At 44.8% G+C, this 22,052-nt stretch overlaps 3 protein-coding genes across 5 annotated transcripts; 2 read left to right on the forward strand and 1 right to left on the reverse strand.

Moving 5' to 3' along the window:
• Positions 1–4,742: 4,742 nt before the first annotated feature.
• LOC120447058 (SRSF protein kinase 1) lies at positions 4,743–12,159 on the reverse strand. Its single transcript, XM_039628447.2, has 5 exons — positions 11,990–12,159; positions 11,250–11,407; positions 10,376–10,954; positions 8,363–9,259; positions 4,743–8,185 (listed from the first exon to the last, which is right to left on the reverse strand). The coding sequence occupies exons 3-5, from the start codon at positions 10,890–10,892 to the stop codon at positions 7,266–7,268; spliced, it is 2,334 nt and encodes a 777-aa protein (XP_039484381.1). The 5' UTR covers positions 10,893–10,954; positions 11,250–11,407; positions 11,990–12,159; the 3' UTR covers positions 4,743–7,265.
• A 105-nt stretch (positions 12,160–12,264) lies between these two features.
• Positions 12,265–16,869, forward strand: LOC120447059 (DNA replication factor Cdt1). Of its 2 annotated transcripts, XR_006356475.1 has the most exons (4): positions 12,265–12,553; positions 12,651–13,315; positions 14,511–16,497; positions 16,552–16,869. XR_006356475.1 is itself a non-coding variant. In XM_039628448.2 (3 exons), the coding sequence occupies exons 1-3, from the start codon at positions 12,473–12,475 to the stop codon at positions 15,994–15,996; spliced, it is 2,232 nt and encodes a 743-aa protein (XP_039484382.1). In that variant the 5' UTR covers positions 12,265–12,472; the 3' UTR covers positions 15,997–16,869. The 2 variants fall into 2 exon arrangements, 1 of the variants encoding a protein (XP_039484382.1); XM_039628448.2 differs by having other exon boundaries at positions 14,511–16,869.
• Positions 16,870–17,674: 805 nt separating this feature from the next.
• On the forward strand, positions 17,675–21,108 carry LOC120446290 (mismatch repair endonuclease PMS2). 2 transcript variants are annotated; one of them, XM_039627183.1, is made up of 8 exons: positions 17,675–17,882; positions 17,946–18,105; positions 18,162–18,305; positions 18,368–18,936; positions 18,996–19,632; positions 19,682–20,395; positions 20,450–20,703; positions 20,752–21,108. In XM_039627183.1, exons 1-8 carry the CDS (start codon positions 17,757–17,759, stop codon positions 20,797–20,799), a joined length of 2,652 nt encoding a protein of 883 aa, XP_039483117.1. In that variant the 5' UTR covers positions 17,675–17,756; the 3' UTR covers positions 20,800–21,108. The 2 variants fall into 2 exon arrangements, with proteins under 2 accessions (XP_039483117.1, XP_039483116.1); XM_039627182.1 differs by having other exon boundaries at positions 20,760–21,108.
• The last annotated feature ends 944 nt before the right edge of the window (positions 21,109–22,052 follow it).

A 22,052-nucleotide genomic window follows, 5' to 3' on the forward strand; every position in this document is an offset into this window, starting at 1 on the left:
AATTAGCATTTCAATGTATGTACATGGATCGATAGGGAATTTTGTTACGAATTCAACGAGGTATAGCATTCCAGTTTTGGACAACTATTTTTGCTGCTATCGGGAAAAAACTGATTATTTTTTATCAAAAAATGGAAAAAAATAATTTTGTAAAAAATCGGATATTTTCAAGCGGCGTTTTCGCCATAACTTGGCCAAAAGTGGCCGCACAGCTAAAATAAAGACTGTTTTGTGCTGCTAATAAACATTGCTAACTATGTTAATCTCCACTTTTTTGGATTTCGCAAAAAAAAAATTTGACAAATTTTTGCATTTTTGATAAGGGGTACCATCATCAAAATTTGCGAAAAATTGCAAAAAATTAGCATTTCACTGTATGTACATGGATCGCTAGGGAACTTTGTTACGAATTCAACGAGGTATGGAATTCCAGTTTTGGACAATTATTTTCACTGCTATCGGAAAAAAATGGATTATTTTTTATCAAAAATTTTTTGTTGTAAAATATCTGATATTTTTAATTGGCGTTTTCGCAATAACTTGGCAAAAAATAGCCGCACAGCTAAAATAAAGACTGTTTTGTGCTGCTAATAAACATAGCTAACTATGTCTATCCATACTTTTTCGGTTTTCGAAAAAAAAAAAATTGGCAAATTTTTGCATTTTCGATAAGGGGTACCATCATCAAAATTTGCGAAAAATTGCAAAAAATGAGCATTTTAATGTATGTACATGGATCGATAGGGAATTTTGTTACGAATTCAACGAGGTATGGAATTCCACTTTTGGACAACTATTGTTACTGCTATCGGAAAAAAACGGAATATTTTTTATCAAAAAATCGATTTTTTTTTTCTTTTAAATATCGGATATTTTTAATTGGCGTTTTCGCCATAACTTGGCCAAAACTGGTTGCACAGCAAAAATAATGACTGTTTTGTGTTGCTAATAAACATAGCTAACTATTTCTATCCCTTTAAAACATTTTAAAGATTACCTATGAAAAATTATTATTTAAAATTTTGTCACAACGGCTTTTAAATTTTTACGGCTTTTCTTGTGCTAAATAAATATCTTAATAAATATATACATATTTTTGGTCTTTAAACGCAACTAATAGCATAATTAGCATAATTTATCCAAGCACTTATGTGAGCAGAATTAGATCTGCTTTTGCACTGCAAACTAAAGTCAATTTAGTGGGGATAACGAAATAACGATGATGGTTCACCCAACGAAAACTTTAAACTGTTGACAGTCCGTTTGTTTAGGGCCACGACGACGTCTTTGGCTTTTCCGCCTCTCTGTGGGGGAAAGTAAATATTGAGCTTCGAATGGCTCGTGATGGGTCAGTAGAACACTGGACTGTGCGAAATCGAAGTGGCATCTGATTGTGATGGGTTTCCTTTGCAACACTTCAAGCTCAGGGTCATGTGTGTGTGTGTGTGTGTATTTGTCCGGACAGCAGAAATATAAATTTAATCAAGTGGCCATCGTTTATTTCCCTTTTGATTTCGACAAATTCAATTGACATTCGATTTTATTATCTCCGCTCCCCAGATCCCCAGATCCAATGCCGCACAATTACTACACGCTTTGTAAATGCATTTCATAAATTTATGATGCCAACAGATGACCATTTCCTCAAGGGATTGACGGGCATGTGAAATAAATACGATTCCGACCATTTTGTTGTTCGTTGTATGGGAAATATTTCATATATCATCGTTTCTCCTCCACATAGCACGGGTATCTCATTTTATATCTCATTTTGCCATTTTGCCATTTTGCCATTTCAGCCTGGAATTTCTGTGGTATTTTCTGTTGGCTCAGGACCCTTTGAGGTTTCCCAGTGTTTGTGGGGATGCTGTTTACCGCCTTGCACATAGATTTTAATTAAGTCCACTTTCTCCAATTTAATATTTACAGAGATGGTGTTAAGCATGAAAACTTTGCTCTATGCTGGGAGTTCTTTCCCAAAAACTCGGGACTTTTCCCGTCCCCCCAAGTATGAAAGTACAAGTGGCAAGTAGCGCAAAGCTGTTTTCTTCTGCTGAAGAGGGGGCCAGTTACTTCACGTTTAAAGAAAGAAAGCCGAAGTACCACAAAACATTTTAAAGTCCAAATGAAAAGTGTTTTCCCAACTTAAGAGAGTCCGCTTTAAAGAGAAAGTGTGCATTCTCTTGGCATGAAAAGTTTCGGACTCAGTCCGAAATCAAATAGAAATTATTTACGCGCCCACAAGTGGTTGCCTACTTAAAACACGAAAACTCAGGAATATTTTAGTGTTAGTGGCCTGTGGGACCCAAAACAACAAAGACATTTTTAAAAAGCTACAAGTTCAATTAAAATTTAAATAAATGCTTCTAAACAGCTTAAATATATACCGAAACTACGAAGAATTTTAAAAATTGAATTATCCATTTTATAATCAGTTTTAGATAAAAGGAGAATTTAAGGAAAACCGAAAGGTTAATCTCTCGCAACAGAAGGGTACACGGTTGACAAACTAACCCACATGAAACCAGTGCCTTAAGGAGAACACTGGGAGAAACAATGTATAATTACTTTAATTAAATAATAGGTGGTATCAGAGTAATATAAAAGAAAGCATAGTTCAGAACCCATGATTATCTACGATTTAAACATTAATTCTGATGTGAAAGCCTCCACCCCATTATAAGGATTATACATAGGTGTGCTATATGATTTTATACGATAAGTAATAATAGTATAGTATATTTCCATTACGTTCCGTAAATCCAAAAAGCTTTTACATTTTGTTCAAATGGTAGATTTCGGTTGTATACTAATTTTCGAACTTGTCAATGATTATTTTGCGCTGTGTAGGCCCTTTGTGCCCACGCAGCCACCGTAGACACCGCAACTACAACAATGGGCAGCTTGACAGACAGCAGAGGGAGGGCGAGTGAGGGGTGTGGAGGGGTTAAGCCGGTGCGGGGTGAATCCGCTTTTGTTTATCTACTTTAAACTAACATCAGGCACTTTTGCCATCTAATCCTGACCAACCCGACAGCTACTTAATGTCATCAGTGTGCCACTCGCTGGCATTTTCAACAAGGACATTTGGAAGTGCACAACGATTCTGGAGGAGAATGGGGAATGGTTGATGGGGAATGGGGGATGCGATATCATGGGCTGGAGGGAATCAGAGGTAGGCGACGCTAAACGCTTCCCATTGAGCTCAGATTCGTCGAGTGCAAATTGAATAATCGTTTGCGCTTCGCCGCATCTACAAAAAGGACCTCTTAAAAGTTCCATTCTGCCCCTCTCTGAGCTCTTTGTGCTTGTGTGTGACAAATATCGATCATCAAGGCCGGCTGATGGACGACTAGGACACACAATTGTTTGGGTTTATTCTAATGCTCCGCAAAACTTCTGACCAAGTTGTCTGAAGAGTTTTCCTTCGGCGAGTTTCCTTTTGCATGGGTAAAACTTTTGCCGTCCCTCTTTTGTCAAGTTTGTCATTTGTTGGACATTTATAAGCAAATCCAGATTCGGGTGCGGGTGCGGGTGCGGGTGCGGATGCGAACTTAAATGTTTGGGTGTAGAAAAGGACCTGCTCCTGGACCATGGACAGCGGGTCTCGTTAGCATACGTACATTGAAAGCGGGCTTGGGTTTCCTTGAGCTCTGCCTGAGCTCTCGAGCAAATGAAATTGAATGCCCATCCCAAGGAGTTCAACTCAACTGTGAGAGCTTTGAAAAAAATTTACCAGTTGAGTATTTAATTCATTTGGGAGTTGCTCGAGCGTTATTGGACTCCCCGACTCACGGATGGTTGGAATTCATGGATAAACAATACGAGGTGATTATCTATCGCTCAACATGCTTTTTATTCGTTCAAGGGTTTTACTCAAATAACTAATAATAATGACTATTGATAATTACCGCAGATAAATAGACAGATAAATTATACAAATCTAAATGCCACGTCTATCCAAATGGAATCACTAAATTAAGTTAAGTGGCTTCATAAATTGATGATGTTGTGCATTTATGTAGCTTATTAAATGCTTTGGCCTGTACACTTGTTATAACCCCCCATTTTTATTAGCAGAGCGGGCCAAGTTGCATCGCAACTCCCTGCGCTTTCAACTTTGATCCCCAGCTTAAACGCAAAGCACTTTTCACTTAGCCAAAACTTTTGGCCAACAAACAATAAACCAAATACCAGAGACTATGTGCGCGCTGAGCTCTTCGAATTTGTCTTAGATCAATTCCCTTCCCGGCAGCTCCAGAGTTTGCAAAGGCAATGCAAACAGCGCGGATTTAACTTTCGCCGGATGCCATTGAGACTTCAAGATAAAATAAGGCAGGTGAAATAGCCACACGAGGCAACCGAGTCCCAAAGACCCAAATATGTGCATAGCATTTACCAAGTGGCCAATGGCCATCGGACATTCAGTCGGGGGCACGTGTGGATAAAATTCAATTTCGAGCCATTGACAAACAAACGTGATGAATACTCGTACCTGGGGACTGGGGATATAACATGAAATTAATGCGAGCCCATCGAAGGTCAGCCTTCCTCTTCAACCATGCATTGAGGACTTCAAAGCTTTTGTGTATTTTATGTGGCCATAAATCGCCAGGATAGTCGTGCTCTCTGTCCCAATCCTTTGCTCGTCCTGGCGGAAATTAATGGCCAAGTGATAGATAGATACTCTGCTGGTTGTGCACATACGACGGACAATGACCATAGAAAAGAAAGAGTGTCGATTGTTTTCCAATTTGTGTAATTTGTTGTTTATTTTGTTTATAACTACATCAATAAATTATGTATCGTATCGTATAATTCATAATTATACTCTTTGAAAGCGTGAGAACATACTGGAATTGCAATTCGGCAGCTGGGTTCCTGATTCTGGTTATTCAATTATTCATTTATCATTTAAAAGTGGTCATCCGTGCTGGGCTACTGTCCACCAGGATTTTCCACCAGTGATACCAAGTTTAGTACATAGCTTCGTTCGGAAGTCTGGGCGATTTTCAAAGAGTATATGCGTAAGTATTTTTTTTATATCGAAACATCGGCCAGCCGAAGATTATTGAATTTTCTTTAATGTTATGATTAAGTTGATGATGACAACGTCGAAGATCGATTTTTGGGCTACTACTTAGAACCGCCTTATTCATTCTTTAGTTCTCCTTGATCCTGGACACATTTAGTTTAATTTTAGATTGATATATGCATGCTAGCTGGCTAGACTGTCTAGTTACAATAATGTCAGCTCGAGTTACCATAATATTCATACCTAATTCTTTAACTTCTTAGTTCGCGCAGCGTAAATTGTGTTTTGCAATAGCTTTCTCAGATTGGCTGTGGTTCTGGGTTTCGAATCGTTTTGTGGTTTTAAGTTAGCTTGTTGGGTGCGTGTGGTAATTGTGGTGCATTGTGTGGTGCGGAGAACCGAATTAATAAGGCCACTTATCCATATATATGTGTGTACGTACTCGTAATAGTCATTAGTCAGTTATGCACACATCCCCTGCCCGGCCCACCACTTATCGCGTTTCTGATAATCCCTCACTTTTGCCTTGCGTTTCTATCCTGAAAAAATCGCTCTAACTCCTGGCCAAAACTAAAGTGGCCTCTAGGTGTTTATGCTTGTGTTAAGAGTGGTCAAGAAGAATCCCATAAATTTTGTGTGGCTCTAGTACTGATAAAGTGCCAAATTTGGTGTGTCTGTGTCTTGAACATTTATCTATTTGATAAAGCTGCAATTATTTTGCGCTTGCGCTACTATTTAATGTTGAACAATACGATTTGTTTGTGGCGGCTACTTTAATTGTATTTATACGCTTATTAGTTCCGATTAAGGGTAAGGATTTGTTTCACTTGTGGTTGTTGGTAGTGCATTCGCTTTCCTATTTCAGGTTACGTTTTTAATAGTTACTAATGCCATTTCAAATTGTTCATGTCGATCACTAAGCCGAGGATAAACTAATTAACTACGTTCTCATTATTGTTATGTTCAGCTCAAGTTTCTGCATCCATGTACATATACATATGCTTAAAAAAATCCAGATGCGCTGCCTCACAAGTCCATCGAATCGACGATGGCGCGAGTGGGACACCCATCGATGCAACGACTCCACTTCATTTAACTATGTACGCTATATATGTGTATTTGCCGATTCGCCTCTTAGGTAAATGTACAGTAACAGATATATGCCTATATATGCTCATGCTTTACTATCGCTCTCTTATGCGTCGCTTGAATTAAAATGAATAATGGGATCGAGCACTGTCGACCCTATGTACAGGATTCGTGGGGACGTGTTCGTGTAGGCGGTAATACAATATTATAATTTCATATGTAGCAACAAAAATAGTCTAATTGTCGATGTAAAACACAAGAAATAAATTAAGCGCTGGCGTGAGTAAAACTAAATCGAATGGTAATTCATTAACATTAAACGTTACTCGAGTTAGCTGGAGCACGGAGATTAGCGACTGCTGGTTGATTGGTTGATTGGCTGGCTGGCTTACTGGCTGCAGATGCTTTAGTGGTTGCTGAAGTAAAAGTTGTTGTTGCGTATGTTGCCACGGGTTCGCCAGCGGATGCAGCTGAGCAGGGCCACGCGGGCTGCACGCAGCAGGATCTGGCCGTAGGCACAGCAGGCGCAGATGCGCCTCACCCGCTCGGCCAGGTTGCGACGACGACAGCGTCGGGCGGGACGATGCCAGCGGGGCAAGTCCTGCCGGCGACGCCGTCACTTGCGGCGTTGGAACACACGCCGGAGTGCCTTGCGCCAGAAAAAGCGCTGCGATTTGTTCTTGGTGTGTGCCTGCGGCTCCTCTATTTGAGCAAGCGCCACATCAAAGTCCTCAACCAAGTCCAAATCCTCTTCGGGAGCGAGGCGACGACGTGTAGGTGTGGCTGGCGCTGTGTGGGCCGTGCTAGTCGAATTGGATGCGTGGGGCTGTGGAGTGGGTGGTGCTGAGGCTGTGGTTACAAAGGGTGCAACCAGATAAGGACGGGCCTTCAGCGCCGCCATTGCTGCCGCCGATGTGGAAGCTATTGATGAGATGGAAGCCAAAGTAGCCACCGATGCCGAAGATTCTATATAGCCCCCGCCAAGTTCTCCATCGGCTGTTACTGCCGGTGATCCAGCTTTTAGTGCTGCTGCTGCTCTTGCTCTTGTTCCTTTTCCTGCTCCGGCACCTGCTCCTGCTCCCCCTCCATCTGCTGTTGCTGGCTGGGTGGCACGCAGCCAACAACCAGGTTGCATCGTATCTTATCTAAGCCACGGGTGCTGCAGACACTCCGCGGCGGTGGCTCGCTTGTTCGAATCGAACTCGAGCATGGGCTTAAGGAACGAAGCGAATGACGCCGCCTCACTTTCCGACCACTCGTACTTCTCCAGAAGAACGTCCATTAGGCCCCAGGGCTTCAGGCCAGAGATATTTCGTAGCTCGCCGCTACGGTTAAACGACTGCTGCGAATAATTGCCGCGCAACAGAATCGGGCGCGGTATGGGGCCCAGCAGCTCGATGATGTGGGCCAGATGGTCCTCGTCGCGGGAGTAAGTATCGCCGGAGTGTGGCTCAAATAGATAGTCACCGGTGGCCAGTTCGAACACCATGCATGCAGTGCTCCAGATATCCGCAGACGTGTTGTAGCCCGCACCGAGAATCACCTCTAGCGACCGATATTGGCGCGTTTGAATGTCCTCGGTGAAGTGGCGATCCACCCAACAAGCGTTGCCCAGATCGGCGATCTTTACGTAGACACTGCACTCCTCCAATGCCGGATCCCGTCTAGCCTTGTGCTTTGCTTGCGGTGGCGGAGGAGGTGTTGGCAGCATGGGCTTCGAATACGGTCCATTTGTGGCCGAGGATGAGTTCTCCACGGAGCCGCTTGAGATTTTCGAATCGCTGTTCGAGTTAGGCTTAGAGTTAGAGTTGTTGTTGTTCAGCTGTTGATTGGATGACTGCTGCTGCTTTTCCAATTGTTTCTCCTGCTTGGGTCGCAATGGCATTTTTTTGCCGTTTGATTGTCCTTTCAAAGTGCCGCTTGAATTGGTGTTGGAGTTACTATTGGTAACGCTACTACTGCCATTTGTCTGGTGACTCTTGAGAGCACTGCTGCTCTCGCCGCTGCTCGTAGAGTTTTCCAGTTGTTGCGGCTGTTGCGCTTGTGATTGGTTAGATTTGTCTAAGAAAGAAATGATTTAATTTGCATTAGAAAATATTTAAAGGTAAATTGAAAAACAATAGAAAGAGTGCAGCAAGAACTAAATGTGCAATAAATACTATGAATTAATAAAAACTCCTTAGCGATGTTAAAATTTCAGCTCATAGCGATTTCCGCAAGGTATCGTTCTTAACTTACTTTTGTTCTTCCTTTTCTTCTTCTTTTTGGCTTTATCAGCGCCCTCAGTCATCGGTTCCTGCTCCTGTGCCTGTTCACTTTGCTCCAGGGGCGCCTTGCGCTCCTCCCTCTGCTTACGTGGTGGCTGCCCAGCGGCCACGTGCACGTTGTCCTCCGTAGAGTTCGCATCAAAGTACTCGTCAACATCGGAGATTGCAGCATCGCCGTTCTGCACCTCATTAGGATTGATGGTCCCTTGACCACCAGCCTGCTCCAAGTAGTCTCTCTGCTTTTTGAATAGCTCCATGCGCTTCTTGGCCTTCTTTTTAAGCTTCTTCTTTCGGTTCTTGCTCATTTTGCCAGTGATAGGTGGCTCGCGGTACTCCTTGGGCGCCTGGCTCACCAATGAGGGGTACATCTTTGAGTTCATGCAATACAACTGGGTGGCTTCAGTGGCCAGTGAGCGTACATGAGGCTCGTCCACGCACAGGAGGACATTCTCGGGCTTTATGTCCGTGTGGATGATCTGGCAGCACGTGTGAAGATAGTCAAGACCCTCCAGCACCTGGCGGGTAATCGTTTTGACGTTGGCCAGTGGGATCCCGCGGTAGTTGGACTTGCGGATGAGTTTTAGTAGATTGTCACCAAGCACCTCGAACACCATGCAAATATGGGTGCCATTAACGCCGGTGATCTTAAAGTCGTCCAGCATCTGGACAGTCTTGTGTCGGCGTGGATTCGACGGATCTGTCTCGCGCACCGTCCTGAGTATCTTTATCTCGTCCCTTGCCGTCTCCGCAAAGTGGGGTGCCGACTTGACAATTTTAATTGCCACATAGCTCTTTTCCTGCAGATCCCAGCACAGCCAAACAGTAGAGAAGTGGCCCCAGCCCAATTTTCGGATGACGTGGTAGCGACCTGCAGAACAAAAATTGCATTAATCTGGTGCTCTTCTCGACAAGAGCAAGGGGCAAAGTTCAACGGTTTGGGGAGAGCCACACAGAACCACTTAGGAAAATGAAATCACAAATGTTCGCTTCGGGTGGCAATAAATCCATTTTAATCGCATCACTGTCACATCACGACTGACCCAGCGACTAACCGAACGCGAGAGCTGCTCTCCGCTTAAATTCAATTAAAATCCGTCAGCGAATGCAGTTGAGTGCGTTTTCGCGGGGTTACTTCAATGTTACAGCCCAACGGCCTGAAAGCGATGGAATGACGGAGCTGGTGACGGAGTTCTTATGACACTTGGCCAAGTAACCGTAGCCTGACTTATTTGTGTTCCTTAACAGTTTGTTGTAAGAAAGCGTTTGCAGATTATGTTTCGTTGATTCGCATTATCATGCAGTTTACACAAGTTCAGTTTGCCTCATCTTAGGAAGCTCAAAATGTATTCTACTCCCTTCAGTAGAATACTAAATCATATCCTATCATATCTATCTCCTATCAAACATACTTTTTACTTCCTTGCAATGCTATAAACCTAGTAAGATTCTATTAATAAACTTTTTATGTTATAAATCCGCTTGGATTGCAAAGATGACCGTTGTCATAGCACAATATGTTAACTTAGTATAGCCTGGTTGGCCGTTATCAGGCCTCATTCCCTTATCGTTGCCAAGCGATTGCTCAGATTTCTTTCGCCAAAAGCTGCAGAGCCTGCGAATGGATTCGGAAAGTGGCAATCTGACAGCTGGCGTTGTAAAGTGGGTGGAGACGACAAGCAAGCAAGGGGTGGAGTTACTGGCTTATGTTGGCGACAACGTTTGAAGGAGACAGCCGCCCCCCAAATGGGTTACTGTTGCTATTGTTGTCGTCGCCACAACACGAGGTGCGCCCCCCTTTCTCACCGAAAAAACAACCCTTGCCCAAAAGGGGATAGAGGTCTGAAAAACCACCCGCTGTGCGTTCGATTTATCTGTGCTGTGCTTGCCTCTGGCAACCTGTTGTTGTTGCTGCCTCTGCGGAGGGGCTGGTGGTTTTTTGGGTCGGAAAATGCCAATATATGGGGGGTGCTAACAGGTGCCTTACCCTGAAACAGGTCACCGATGTTCACGGGGTGGTAGCCACCCTTGCAGTAGTCCTCCTTAAGCTCCTGCTCATCGTTGTCGCTGTACACCTCGGATTCATAGGACTCATTGGAGCTGCTCCGTGGCGGCTGCTGCAGCTGCTCCTTCTTTGTACCGGACTTCGACTTGGCCTGCGCTTTGGATGGCTGATATTGATCGGGAGTGCCTGCTGATCCTCCGCTGGATGTGGAGGCCGTAGCAGTTGCAGTGACCTTGCTAAATGCGGCCGAAACGGGCGCATTCAAATGGCTATTATTAGCATTATCCGGTGCTTGCAAGTTGTCGCTGCTCCGATTCGGTTCCGGTTCCGGATTCGGATCGGGATTGGGGTTGGAACTGGGGTTGGGATTCTGGTTCTGGCCGGAATTCGACTGCTCCTGTGGGTTAGTGCCATTCTGCTTGCCCCGCTTCCTGTTCTTATGGCGCTTCTTCTTCGCCTGAATGGCCAAAACACGACGGTTGACGTCAGCCTTGTTCATTTCGCTGCTGCTGGTCGCTTCTATTTTACTATGTTACCCTTTATTTCCGCCAGGTGTAACAGCTGTTGTGTGTGGCGAATCGGAAGAGAAGAGGAGAGAAGACGAATGGTTAGGGGAGGGTTGATAAAAAACGAAGTAATGCGGCGGAGAAGTAGAGAACTGACAACGTGCACAAATCTTAATAAGGCAATGTTCGAGGTTCACGCTTCTCTTGCTGCTTTTCTTGCTTTTGTTGTTTTCTCTGCCCTGTTTTTGGATGTTCACTTTTCTGGTCTGTTATTAGCACTGCTGCAGCACAAACAGCAGCTACTTAGCGGCTGAAACATGTAGAAATATCAGGTAATCAGGTCTACTTGCCTCGGGCTCCCACTTGTTCCCAATTATAACGGCTGCTGTGTCGATTTCTGCACAAAATTAGCACAAAAAATCTTCGCTAAACGCCAAATCCCAAAAACTCGATTCCAGTGTGACCGCAGCGCTAACGTCACAAAATACCATCGGGCTCTGGAAAAATACTGTGCGCAAATATAAAATTAGTGGTTGCCAACAGCATCTTATTGGCACTAACTTAACTAAAACACGGTTTGAATTAATATGACAAGAGCTGGATAACACGATTATTTTAACTTGACTATTCGCTCTCTTAATGTGGAACAGCATACCTTGATGAGGACGCATGTACATACATTTTCTTTCTGAATAAGTTTTAGCTTTTTCAAGACGAAATCTAACCGAACTACCAAAAACCCTTACAAGTTGTAAAATATGTAATAGAATAGGTCGTACAAATTAAAAAAAATAGACCAGCGTTCAACAGTCAGTTAATTAATTTTATAATTATTACAACTTTTAATAGCTAGAAATAGCTGAAAAATAGCCAAGACCAGCAGCAATTGGAATAGCATGGACACAAACCATCAAGAGCACTAACAACTACGTAACGTAAGCGCATCGCTTTAGGTTACCCCTATCTCCCTCGCACGCTCAGCAACCTAGTGCGGCCTCACTTACACCAACTAGTACTCGACCCGCTTGGAAATTTTGCTCAGCGTTTGCTTTGCAAAAGGCTCCCGAAAATGCAGATACCACCGACTTACCTGGCTTCGCAAGTGAGTGCGGACTAGGCCAATAGCATCTCGATTCGCCGGCGTTGCGCAGCAGCCGCAAATGCAGCTGAAACGAGCAAAAAACACGCGCACAACGGAAAATCCGCAAGTGGAAAAAACTGCTACGGAAAAATCAACTCTGCCCTCGAACAGTGCTGCAAATCGACGGCGTTGAACAGCTGTGCGGTTAGTGTTGAATCGTACACTCGAATACGGCCACTTGCAACACTACTGGCGTTTTGGCGCAATTTTAGGTTTTGGAGGGAAACTGCATCTAGTGAAAAATCGTGGCCAGTTGTAATTTGAGCAGTGCGCTGGCACGACGTGGTGATAAATAAGAAAAAACTAAGAGATTTATACAGACTAGTGATAATTAACCGGACGTGCCCATCTGTGAATTCAGCCAAGTGGTAGCATTACAACCCTTTAGCCAACAGCAATTGCAATTATAAATAAATATTATACATACTTACTATGGCCCAGCCATCGGTAGCTGCATTTTTCACAAACCGCAAACGCGCCGCCTTGGATGATGCTATCAGTATCAAGAACAGGGTAAGACATCCGTCCCAGAAACATGACCCCAGATACAAAAGTATCTGCAAGTGCGTTCTGCCAGTACAGGCATCTCAAAAATGACTTTGTTTTGCAGCGTCTGGCGGAACCCGCTGAGACCGTCACCCCCGCCACCGCCCCCTCCCAGTTGCCGGCGGGCGACCATGATGCGGATCTGGACACCCTGAAGGCGGCGGCCAGCGGCATGCGGACCCGATCCGGACGCACTACCCGACTGATTGTCACCGCCGCCCAAGAGAGCAAAAAGAAGACACTGGCTGCCGCCAAGATGGAGCCACACATCAAGCAGCCCAAGCTGGTGCAATTTATCAAAAAGGGCACTCTGTCGCCCAGGAAACAGGCCCAGTCCAGTAAGTTGGACGAGGAGGAGCTGCAGCAGTCGTCCGCCATTAGCGAGCACACGCCCAAGCTTAACTTCACCATCACCAGTCAGCAGAATGCGGACAATGTGCAGCGTGGCCTACGCACGCCGACCAAGCAGATCCTCAAGGATGCCTCGCCCATCAAGGCGGATCTCCGCCGCCAGCTCACCTTTGACGAGGTGAAGACGAAGGTATCGCGGAGTGCCAAGCTGCAGGAACTGAAGGCAGTGCTGGCCAGGAAGGCGGCCCTCGAGCAGAAGCGCAAGGAGCAGGAGGAGCGCAACAGGAAACTCCGCGAGGCTGGCCCCTCCCCCTCGAAGTCCAAGATGAGTGTGCAGCTCAAGGAATTCGACACAATCGAGCTGGAGGTGCTTACAAGGTGAGCTCATCGCTTATTAAGAGGTTTCTTGGGGTCCGAACTGAATTCTGCTTCATGTCCTTAATATAGAATTATGCAGTATTATCATTCAATCATTCAAGTTAGATGCATTCGAAAGATTCATCTTAGGGGTATTAAACCTTGATTGAATAATATATCATGTCTGATATAGATGCAGTATCCTAACTTCTGAAATGGAAAACAATTCCCTTACGCTCTGACGATATGAAAACGAGTTTCTTATCCCTTAATGCATCCTATTCAAACCGAGTAACCTTAACTGTCCAAGAAAACCAGCCATGTAAGAAGCTGAAGATATGTGCCTGCCGCAACAATTTTGATTTCGCTGGCTGGTGGCCTAGAATCGGCATAAACAAACCACGGACTGTGGAGTGTGGCCTATGAAAAAAACCGGGTAACATCATTTAGCGAAAGGCCAGCACTTGCTGCCATGCAGTTCTGCTGCAATCGAGGTCGCTCTCCGGGTCTCCGGGTTGTTCGTTCGAGCGCTCGACGTTGCGCTGAAGTTGCATATTTTTCACCCAAGAGTGGCAGTAAGTAGTCACCGATGGCTTGGCTTTGGTTCGGCTATATGTATGTACATATGGCTATTTTTGGGCGAGCAATTGCTGCTGATTCGTGACGTCTGTACAACATGCACAAGTACCCAACTGGCTGACTGACCCTCCCCATGCGACGTATCGCAGTGTGTGTATCGCTATGCGCTGCATGTTTACCCTTCGCAGACGTTACAATCTAGCCCGGCCCGACCTTCCCTTTGAAAATGCTTACTTTCCGCCCGCATTCGGGGGTTGCTTTTCTCCCGGCTCTCGGGAAAAAAAGGATCTTAACTGCGTTGCTGCATGGGAATGTGTATATCTGTATTTTGGGTCTGACGCTCAGGTAGCAACCTTTTTTTGTAACGGTCGTCTTGAAGGAAGGTTCGGTTCCAAGGAGCAAATACGACATATTTTCGAATGGGAAATGCCTTTTCGCAGGGCGTACTCATTTCGTGAAGCAATAACTTGTTTTTGGGCAAATAAACAAATGCATGGCATCTTCGCTTTTAATAGCAGTCACTAATATATGTTAACTATTTTCTAATAGGATCTTATATTAAGGAGTATTTTACATATTTAGAAACCGAATTTCAATGTATAGTTTACTTACAACATTCGCTTTTACCCACAATCAGCCCTTTGAAGACCTTCAAGACTCCCACAAAACTACCGCCACCCACCCCGGACAAACATGAGCTTATGTCGCCGCGGCACACGGACGTCTCCAAGCGCCTGCTCTTCAGTCCGGCCAAAAATGGATCTCCCGTCAAGTTGGTGGAGGTGCCGGCCTATAAGCGCTACGCCAGTTTGGTGGAGACCAGCCGCGCCGGCCAACTTCCGTTGCCGTACAAGTACCGACACCTGTTGGACGTGTTCAAGGGTCTTGATTCCGTGGTGGCCATGTTTCACAACCGCAAGGAGACCATCACATTCAAGAAGCTTAAGCCGGCAGTGCAGCGCATGCTCCGGAAGAACTTCACTGAGAGCCATTTGGCTCAGATCAAGCACATCTATCCAGAGGCCTTCATCTTCTGCCAGATGAAGACACGCAATTTTGGTTCTGTCTCCAAGGCGGACTACTTCCAGCTGATCATCGCTCCCAATGTGGAGCCACTGCCCGAGCAGCAGGAATCGCAGAAGCCGCAACAGTTCAGCAAGATCAACGAAGACGATGTGCTCGCGTCGGCCCAGTCGACGTCCATGAATCCACACGTAATGACGGCGCGCATGCAGCGTTTTCAGAGCCTACTGCTCGACCGGGTAATGCGGGCGCACGACCAGTTCCTTCGCTCCCAGGATCCGCCGATCATCATTGAAAAGGCGCTGACTCGCTGGCATCCGCAGTTTGATTTGGAGAGCTGTCCTGAGGTGGAGCTGGCCACTTTGCCCCAGCCGCCTAACGTAGAAAAATACTCCTCAGCCAAGGACATTCTGTCTACCGCTAGAAATCTCTTCAATTGCGCCACGCCCATGGAGAGAGCAATGGACCGCTATGAGGCCAAGTTGGAGGCGGACAAACAGCAAGCAGCTGAGTGCAACAGAAAGCCGGAGGAACAGCAGGCAGGAGTGGTCGCCAAGACGAGTACGGCGATTCAGACAAGTCAGGAGGTGCCTGGGATATCTGGATCTCCGGGTAAACCAACTGTCACTGAGCCAACCAACCAAACGGAAACCGCCAAGCCCACGGTGAAGGAGTGCACAGCCCCAGATGCCAGTTCCAATCTACTAAAGGGTCTGCCAAAATCACTGATCGAGAAAATTCGAGCCAAACAGGCAGCAAAGGCCTTGGAGGCGATGACTCGACGTCCATCGCAGGACCAGGAGGCCACCAAGTACTCACGTTTGCCCGAATTGGCCAGACACCTGCGCAATGTCTTCGTTACCGAGCGTAAAGGAGTGCTCACCCTGGAAGTAATCATCAAGAAGATCCAAAACAGCTTCCGAGCCAATCTCACGCCGCAGGAAATCGAGGCGCATCTGAAGCTGCTTGCCAAGGAGCTGCCCAGCTGGGCATCCTTTCATGAAGTGCGCAAGACCATGTACCTCAAGGTGGCCAAGGACATGGACATGAACAAGATCATCGAGAAGCTGGAGAGCGTGGCTAACGCCAAGAGCAATTAAACCGGAAACACGGAACGCAACCAGGACGCGGGACTCCGTCGAGCAATGACCCTGTGGCTATATCCAGATATATCTTTAAGTACTTGTCCAACTAGCTAGCCATTACTTGATTCAACAACCGGATTAGGCTAAACTCTCTGTGTACTAAACATTCTGACATTTCCACACTCGACAAGCACCTTGACAACCAGACAACCAGGATTGGATTCATCACATTTACCCAAGCAATGATTATAAGTGTAATTTTTGGACCAAACGTTTATACATTCATATTTATTAGTCTTAAGACCATTTCATGTTGTACCATGTTGAATAAATAAATATTTTTCCTGGAAATAATAAACATATTAAATTGTGTAGACAGGAAAAATAAAATTAATTGCCTCGGGGTAAAGCCCATCTCTTATCTGCTAAGTGCAGCTCTTATCTAGCTCCTATATAAATCAGCAGAGTTTCGAAACCATATTCAGTTCCAAAATGCAGATTGTCGTGATATTGCTGGTAAGTAAGCTAGTCAGTGAAAAAGTATCTTAAGCTAAAATCTATTATCCCTAGATTGTCCTTTTGGCCATATTTGCTGGTGTATCTAGCAGAACGTACTTTCCAGACTATTGCGATTATGACTTTGACTACAGTCGCCGTCACTGCCCGCCAATCCCCTATTTAAGCTACCATTAAGCTAATGAAGTTAAAAAGTAAATATCCTCGATGTGTTAAAATCAAATTATAGAAACGAACAAGCTCACAAGGCGAATGTTAGTAATCATTTACGTAGCAACACCGCGTCTTTGCAGATACTCCAACTGAGTTCTGCGCTGCAGCATCTCAAAATTGTACTTTTTCATCAATACAATAAATCAATGAATTAGATCATCCTCTAGCTTGACTTTTATAAAGACAAGATTGTGGATTGATTTCTGCGGGTGACTTCTGTTGGGTCATGACTTGGCATCGGGTATAAACTCGGCAATACTGGGACGATTTTTAATTTTAGTCTGGCGAGGCACTTTCTGTGATTTCCTCAAAAATTATCAGAAACGTATGTTGAATAAATACATATATATTATATGGCCTCGGGGTTAAGATCGCCTCTTATCTGCGAAGTATAGCTCAAATCTAGTACTATGGTAAGTATATAAAGTACCAACAATTTGGAACCACATTCAGTTCCAAAATGCAGCTCGCCGTGAAATTGCTGGTGAGTAAGCTAGTCAGTGAAGAAGTATCCTAAGCTAAAATCCATTTCCCCTAGATTGTCCTTTTGGCCATATTTGCTGGTGTATCTAGCAGAACGTACTTACCAGGCTATTGCGGTTATGATTACGGATACGGATTAGTACGAGCTAAGGGCTTCAGCTGCTGGGGAGGTCGTGTATGGGACTACGGTAAATAAGAAAGCTACCATTGAGCTAATGAAGTTCAAATAAAGGTGTTCCCGATGTCTAATTAAAATGACTTGTGATTTTTCTTTAATTTATTTAAATCAATGGGGGTGCGTCTTTTGAATATGAACAAAGACTCATTTTAAACACTCAAATTGGATTTGAATTTGCGAAACATATTACTTACGTTATGCAACAGCGCCCTCTAGCGCTCTTCTACATGTGTGTCAACAGACGATGTAAAAACTTGTTGTATTCCGTATCTATTAGGGGATCGTATAATCTGGTCACACTGCAGCCGAAAGAGCGCCACAATTTTGTGAATTAACGCACTCGTTTTACTTGAGCCTCAATTATGTTGGAATAAATAAATAAATAATGTTGGAAACCGAGCACAGTGCTGGCACAGAGGCAGAACCGGATGTGCCACCACCAACCACGGCGTCATCGGGTCAGATAAAGGCGATTGCCAAGGATACAGTGCACAAAATATGCTCGGGACAAGTGAGATACAAAGCTATTATAATTTCGCTTAAATTCCTTAGACTTGAACACAATTAATTTCAGGTGGTTCTCAGTTTGGCCGTGGCTGTCAAGGAGCTGGTGGAGAATTCCATAGATGCGGGCGCCACGCTGGTGGAGATCAAGCTGAAGGATCAGGGGCTGCAGGGTGTGGAGGTCAGCGATAATGGCAGTGGCGTGGAGGAAATGAATCTGGATGGGATGAGTGAGTACCGGCGTATCTACAATGGTGCGGAATAATAGCTAACCTACTGTCCACAGCTGCCAAGTACCATACCTCAAAGATCCGGGAATTCGTGGACCTGCTGGGCGTGGAAACCTTTGGATTCCGTGGAGAAGCTCTGAGTTCACTGTGTGCCTTGTCGGATATGGTCATTCAAACCCGGCACAAGTCTACAGATGTTGGTGAGTTATGGACTTCCAGTGCTCTCCACCTCTAGTCTCTTAAAACCACCTGCGATTTCCAGGCGTTAAGGTGGAACTGGACCACGAGGGCAGGATCAAGAAGCGTTCTCCTTGTGCCCGTGGAGTTGGCACCACCGTCGTCCTGGCAAATCTTTTTACCACTCTGCCAGTTCGTCGGCGTGACTTCACTCGCAACATCAAAAAGGAGTTCACCAAGATGTGCCAGATTCTGCAGGCCTATTGCTTAGTGACCAAAGGTGTCCGCATCCTTTGCAGCAATCACACTCCCAAAGGGGCCAAAACTGTGGTGCTACAAACGCATGGCGACCAGGAGGTCATGGCGAATATATCTGCGATATTTGGAGCACGTCAGGCCGCGGAGCTGGTGCCCTTAAAGACGCCTTTTGGTAACGGCCAGCTGAGCGAGGCGGAATTGCGGGCCGATCTTGAATCTTGTGCAGATGTCGCCGATACCACTTGTCCGCAAATCTGCGCTGAGGATGTAGAGCGTCTCAATCAAGCGGACTTCCAACTCGAAGGATTCATTTCCAGTTGCCGGCATGGCGCTGGACGTTCTAGCAGAGATCGTCAGTTCTTTTTTGTCAACTCAAGGCCCTGTGATCCCAAGAATGTGAGACAATCCCTTTTAAAACAGTTTATATAAATTAAATTAAATTTATTATATACCAGATAGCCAAGGTGATGAACGAGGTTTACCATCGCTATAACGTCCAACAGCAGCCCTTTATTTATCTTAATATCGTCACTGCCCGTTCTGATGTGGATGTGAATCTCACGCCCGACAAACGACAATTGCTGATTAACAACGAGCGAATTCTTCTGCTGGCACTGAAAAAATCCCTGCTGGACACCTTTGGCCAAACTCCAGCTACATTTCAAATGCAGAACACCACCATTTTGAGCATGCTGGAACCCAAGACAAATCCCGATAAAACTAAATTCCCAAAAGAATCTAGTAACAATAACCAAAACGAAGAAGCATCCGAAGAAGATGTACCCACTACCTCTACGCAGAGATTCATGGATGTGCTCACCCAGTGGCGACGCACTGGCGACACAAAAGGGACGGCACCATCAGTTACTGTCAAGCGCCGATGCAGTGAAACCGAAGAATTGAGTACTCGAACGTTAAAAATGCAAAAAATTCACACATTTCTCAGCCAAGAGTCACCCAAAGAGCAGAGTTCCAAATGCGAGGCAGAATCTGACGCAGCGAGTGATGTTGACATGGGAAAAGAGGACAAGACGCAGGCTTCCCTTGATAATAGTTTTCTCAACCTGAAAGAGCTGGCTAGGGATTCCGAGGGTGAGCATGCTTTACCAACACATCATCGTTACTAAAGAATTGGTTACAGCTTATGATCTTTTGACGAAACCTCAGAAAGTACCTCGCATTGATTGCAAGGTCCTGACTCCAATTAAAAGTCGTCCGAGTATTGCCGAGTTTATACTCGAAGCCAAGTCATTGACCCAACAGAAGTCACCTGCAAAAATCAATCCACAGCCGCCTAGTTCCACTCAGCTGTCAGAAGAAACTGATATTGGTAGCGACGAAGATGACCACATTGAGCTGCCGACACGGATTGAGTTTGATGAAGAGGTGGAGAAGGGGATGCCATCAAATTTTTCCAGCGGGGAAATAACTACTTCTCTAGAGGAGATCGAAACTTCTCTAAAGGCCCACGAGCAACAGCAGCGGGATCGGAGAGCTCGAGCCAAGCTACAGCGTCTGCGCTTCAAGACAGAAATTAATCCGAACCAGAACCACAGTGCAGAAGCAGAACTGCAGCGTGAGATCGACAAGGAGGACTTCGCCCGCATGGAAATAATAGGACAGTTTAATTTGGGCTTTATCATAGTCAAGCTAGAGGATGATCTGTTTATTGTAGATCAGCATGCCACTGATGAAAAGTACAATTTTGAGACGCTGCAGCGCACAACTCAATTGGAGTATCAGCGCTTGACAGTGCCGCAAAGTCTGGAGCTAACTGCGGTTAACGAGATGGTGCTATTGAGCCACATTGATGTGTTTGAGAAAAATGGCTTCAAGTTTCAAGTTGACCACGAAGGTACGATTTAAACTGTCGCTCTGTTTTCTTACCTATAAACTATTGCAATTTCAGCTCCTGCCACGAAAAAGGTGCGTCTGTTGGGCAAGCCGCACAGCAAGCGATGGGAATTTGGCAAGGAAGACATTGATGAACTCATCTTTATGCTGCAAGATGCGCCCGAAGGCACCATCTGTCGCCCGTCTAGGGTGCGAGCTATGTTTGCCTCACGTGCCTGCCGAAAGTCTGTAATGATTGGCACAGCTCTTAACAGGAACACAACGATGAGAAGACTAATCACACAGATGGGGGAAATAGAACAGCCATGGGTAAGTAAACGTAAAATTTGGTTTTGAAATTAAGAATGGCACATCTAGTTTTCCAGAACTGTCCACATGGTCGTCCCACCATGCGACACCTCATAAACATCACAATGCTAATGGACAATGACGAAAACTAGGAGGCAGAGCCTCCGGCCTAACAGAGGCAGAATAGGTTTTATGCGTATATACATACACGCATAAATCGGATGGAAAATTATTGTTGCAGTTATTATTTTATTTAACTTTTTGTTTGAGCCACTAAGTACACGTCATTGTTCTGTAAATGATTACTTGATTAACGATTTAACGACAGTATCAGACTTATAACTAAAGGCGAATTCATATTTATTAGTCTTAAGACCATTTCATTCTGTACCATGTTGAACAAATAAATATTTTTCCTAGAAATAATAAACATATTAAATTGTGTAGACAGGAGAAATAAAATTAATTGCCTCGGGGCAATAAAATTAATTGCCCATCTCTAATCTGTTAAGAGCAGCTCTTATCTAGCTCCTATATAAATCAGCGAAATTTCGAAACCATATTCTGTTCCAAAATGCAGCTCGTCGTGAAATTGCTGGTGAGTAAGCTAGTCAGTGGAAAAGTATTTTAAGCTAAAATCAATATCTCTTAGATTGTTCTGTTGGCATTATTTGCTGTTGTTTCTAGCAAATCGTACTACACAAGGCCACAAGTAATTGACAGTCCCAAACCATGTTCCTGGTGCAATGGTAATCCATGGGAAAGCTCCTGTTGAGCTAATGAAGTTGAAATGAAGATGTTTCCGATGTCTAATTAAAATGTAAAATACTTTTGACTTGATAATTTTCTTTTCTTTATTAAAATCAATGGAAATGAGACCGGCAATACTCGGACGACTTTTAATTGGAGTCAGGACCTTGCAATCAATGCGAGGTACTTTCTGAGGTTTCGTCAAAAGATCATAAGCTGGATGTTCAACAAATAAATAAATATTTTTCCTGAATAGATTAAACATACTCATTAAATTGCCACGGTGCTAGGACCATCTCTTATCTGCTAAGTACAGCCAAAGACATTAGAATAACAAGATGCGTAACGCCATACGAAATTTTTGCACACGATTTTTTCGTGGTGGCTTTTCAAGTGGCTCCAGGCTCTCTCGAAATTTTGTTCAAAAGCCAGAGAGCGGAGAGCTCTAGAGCCAGCAGCTCTCTTGTACGTATACAGCGACAGCTGACCACTGTATTGGTGCACACGTATGCACATGCATTGTTTTGCCAGACACCCGGGTGTTTCCGAGAAAAAGGCACTTGCCTTTTTCTGCATGTTTGCCTTCTCTACCCTTCGTTATGAGTGGCGAGTGTGATCGG

The sequence above is a fragment of the Drosophila santomea genome, chromosome 2R (genome assembly GCF_016746245.2).
Source record: "Drosophila santomea strain STO CAGO 1482 chromosome 2R, Prin_Dsan_1.1, whole genome shotgun sequence".
Lineage (NCBI taxonomy): Eukaryota > Metazoa > Arthropoda > Insecta > Diptera > Drosophilidae > Drosophila > Drosophila santomea.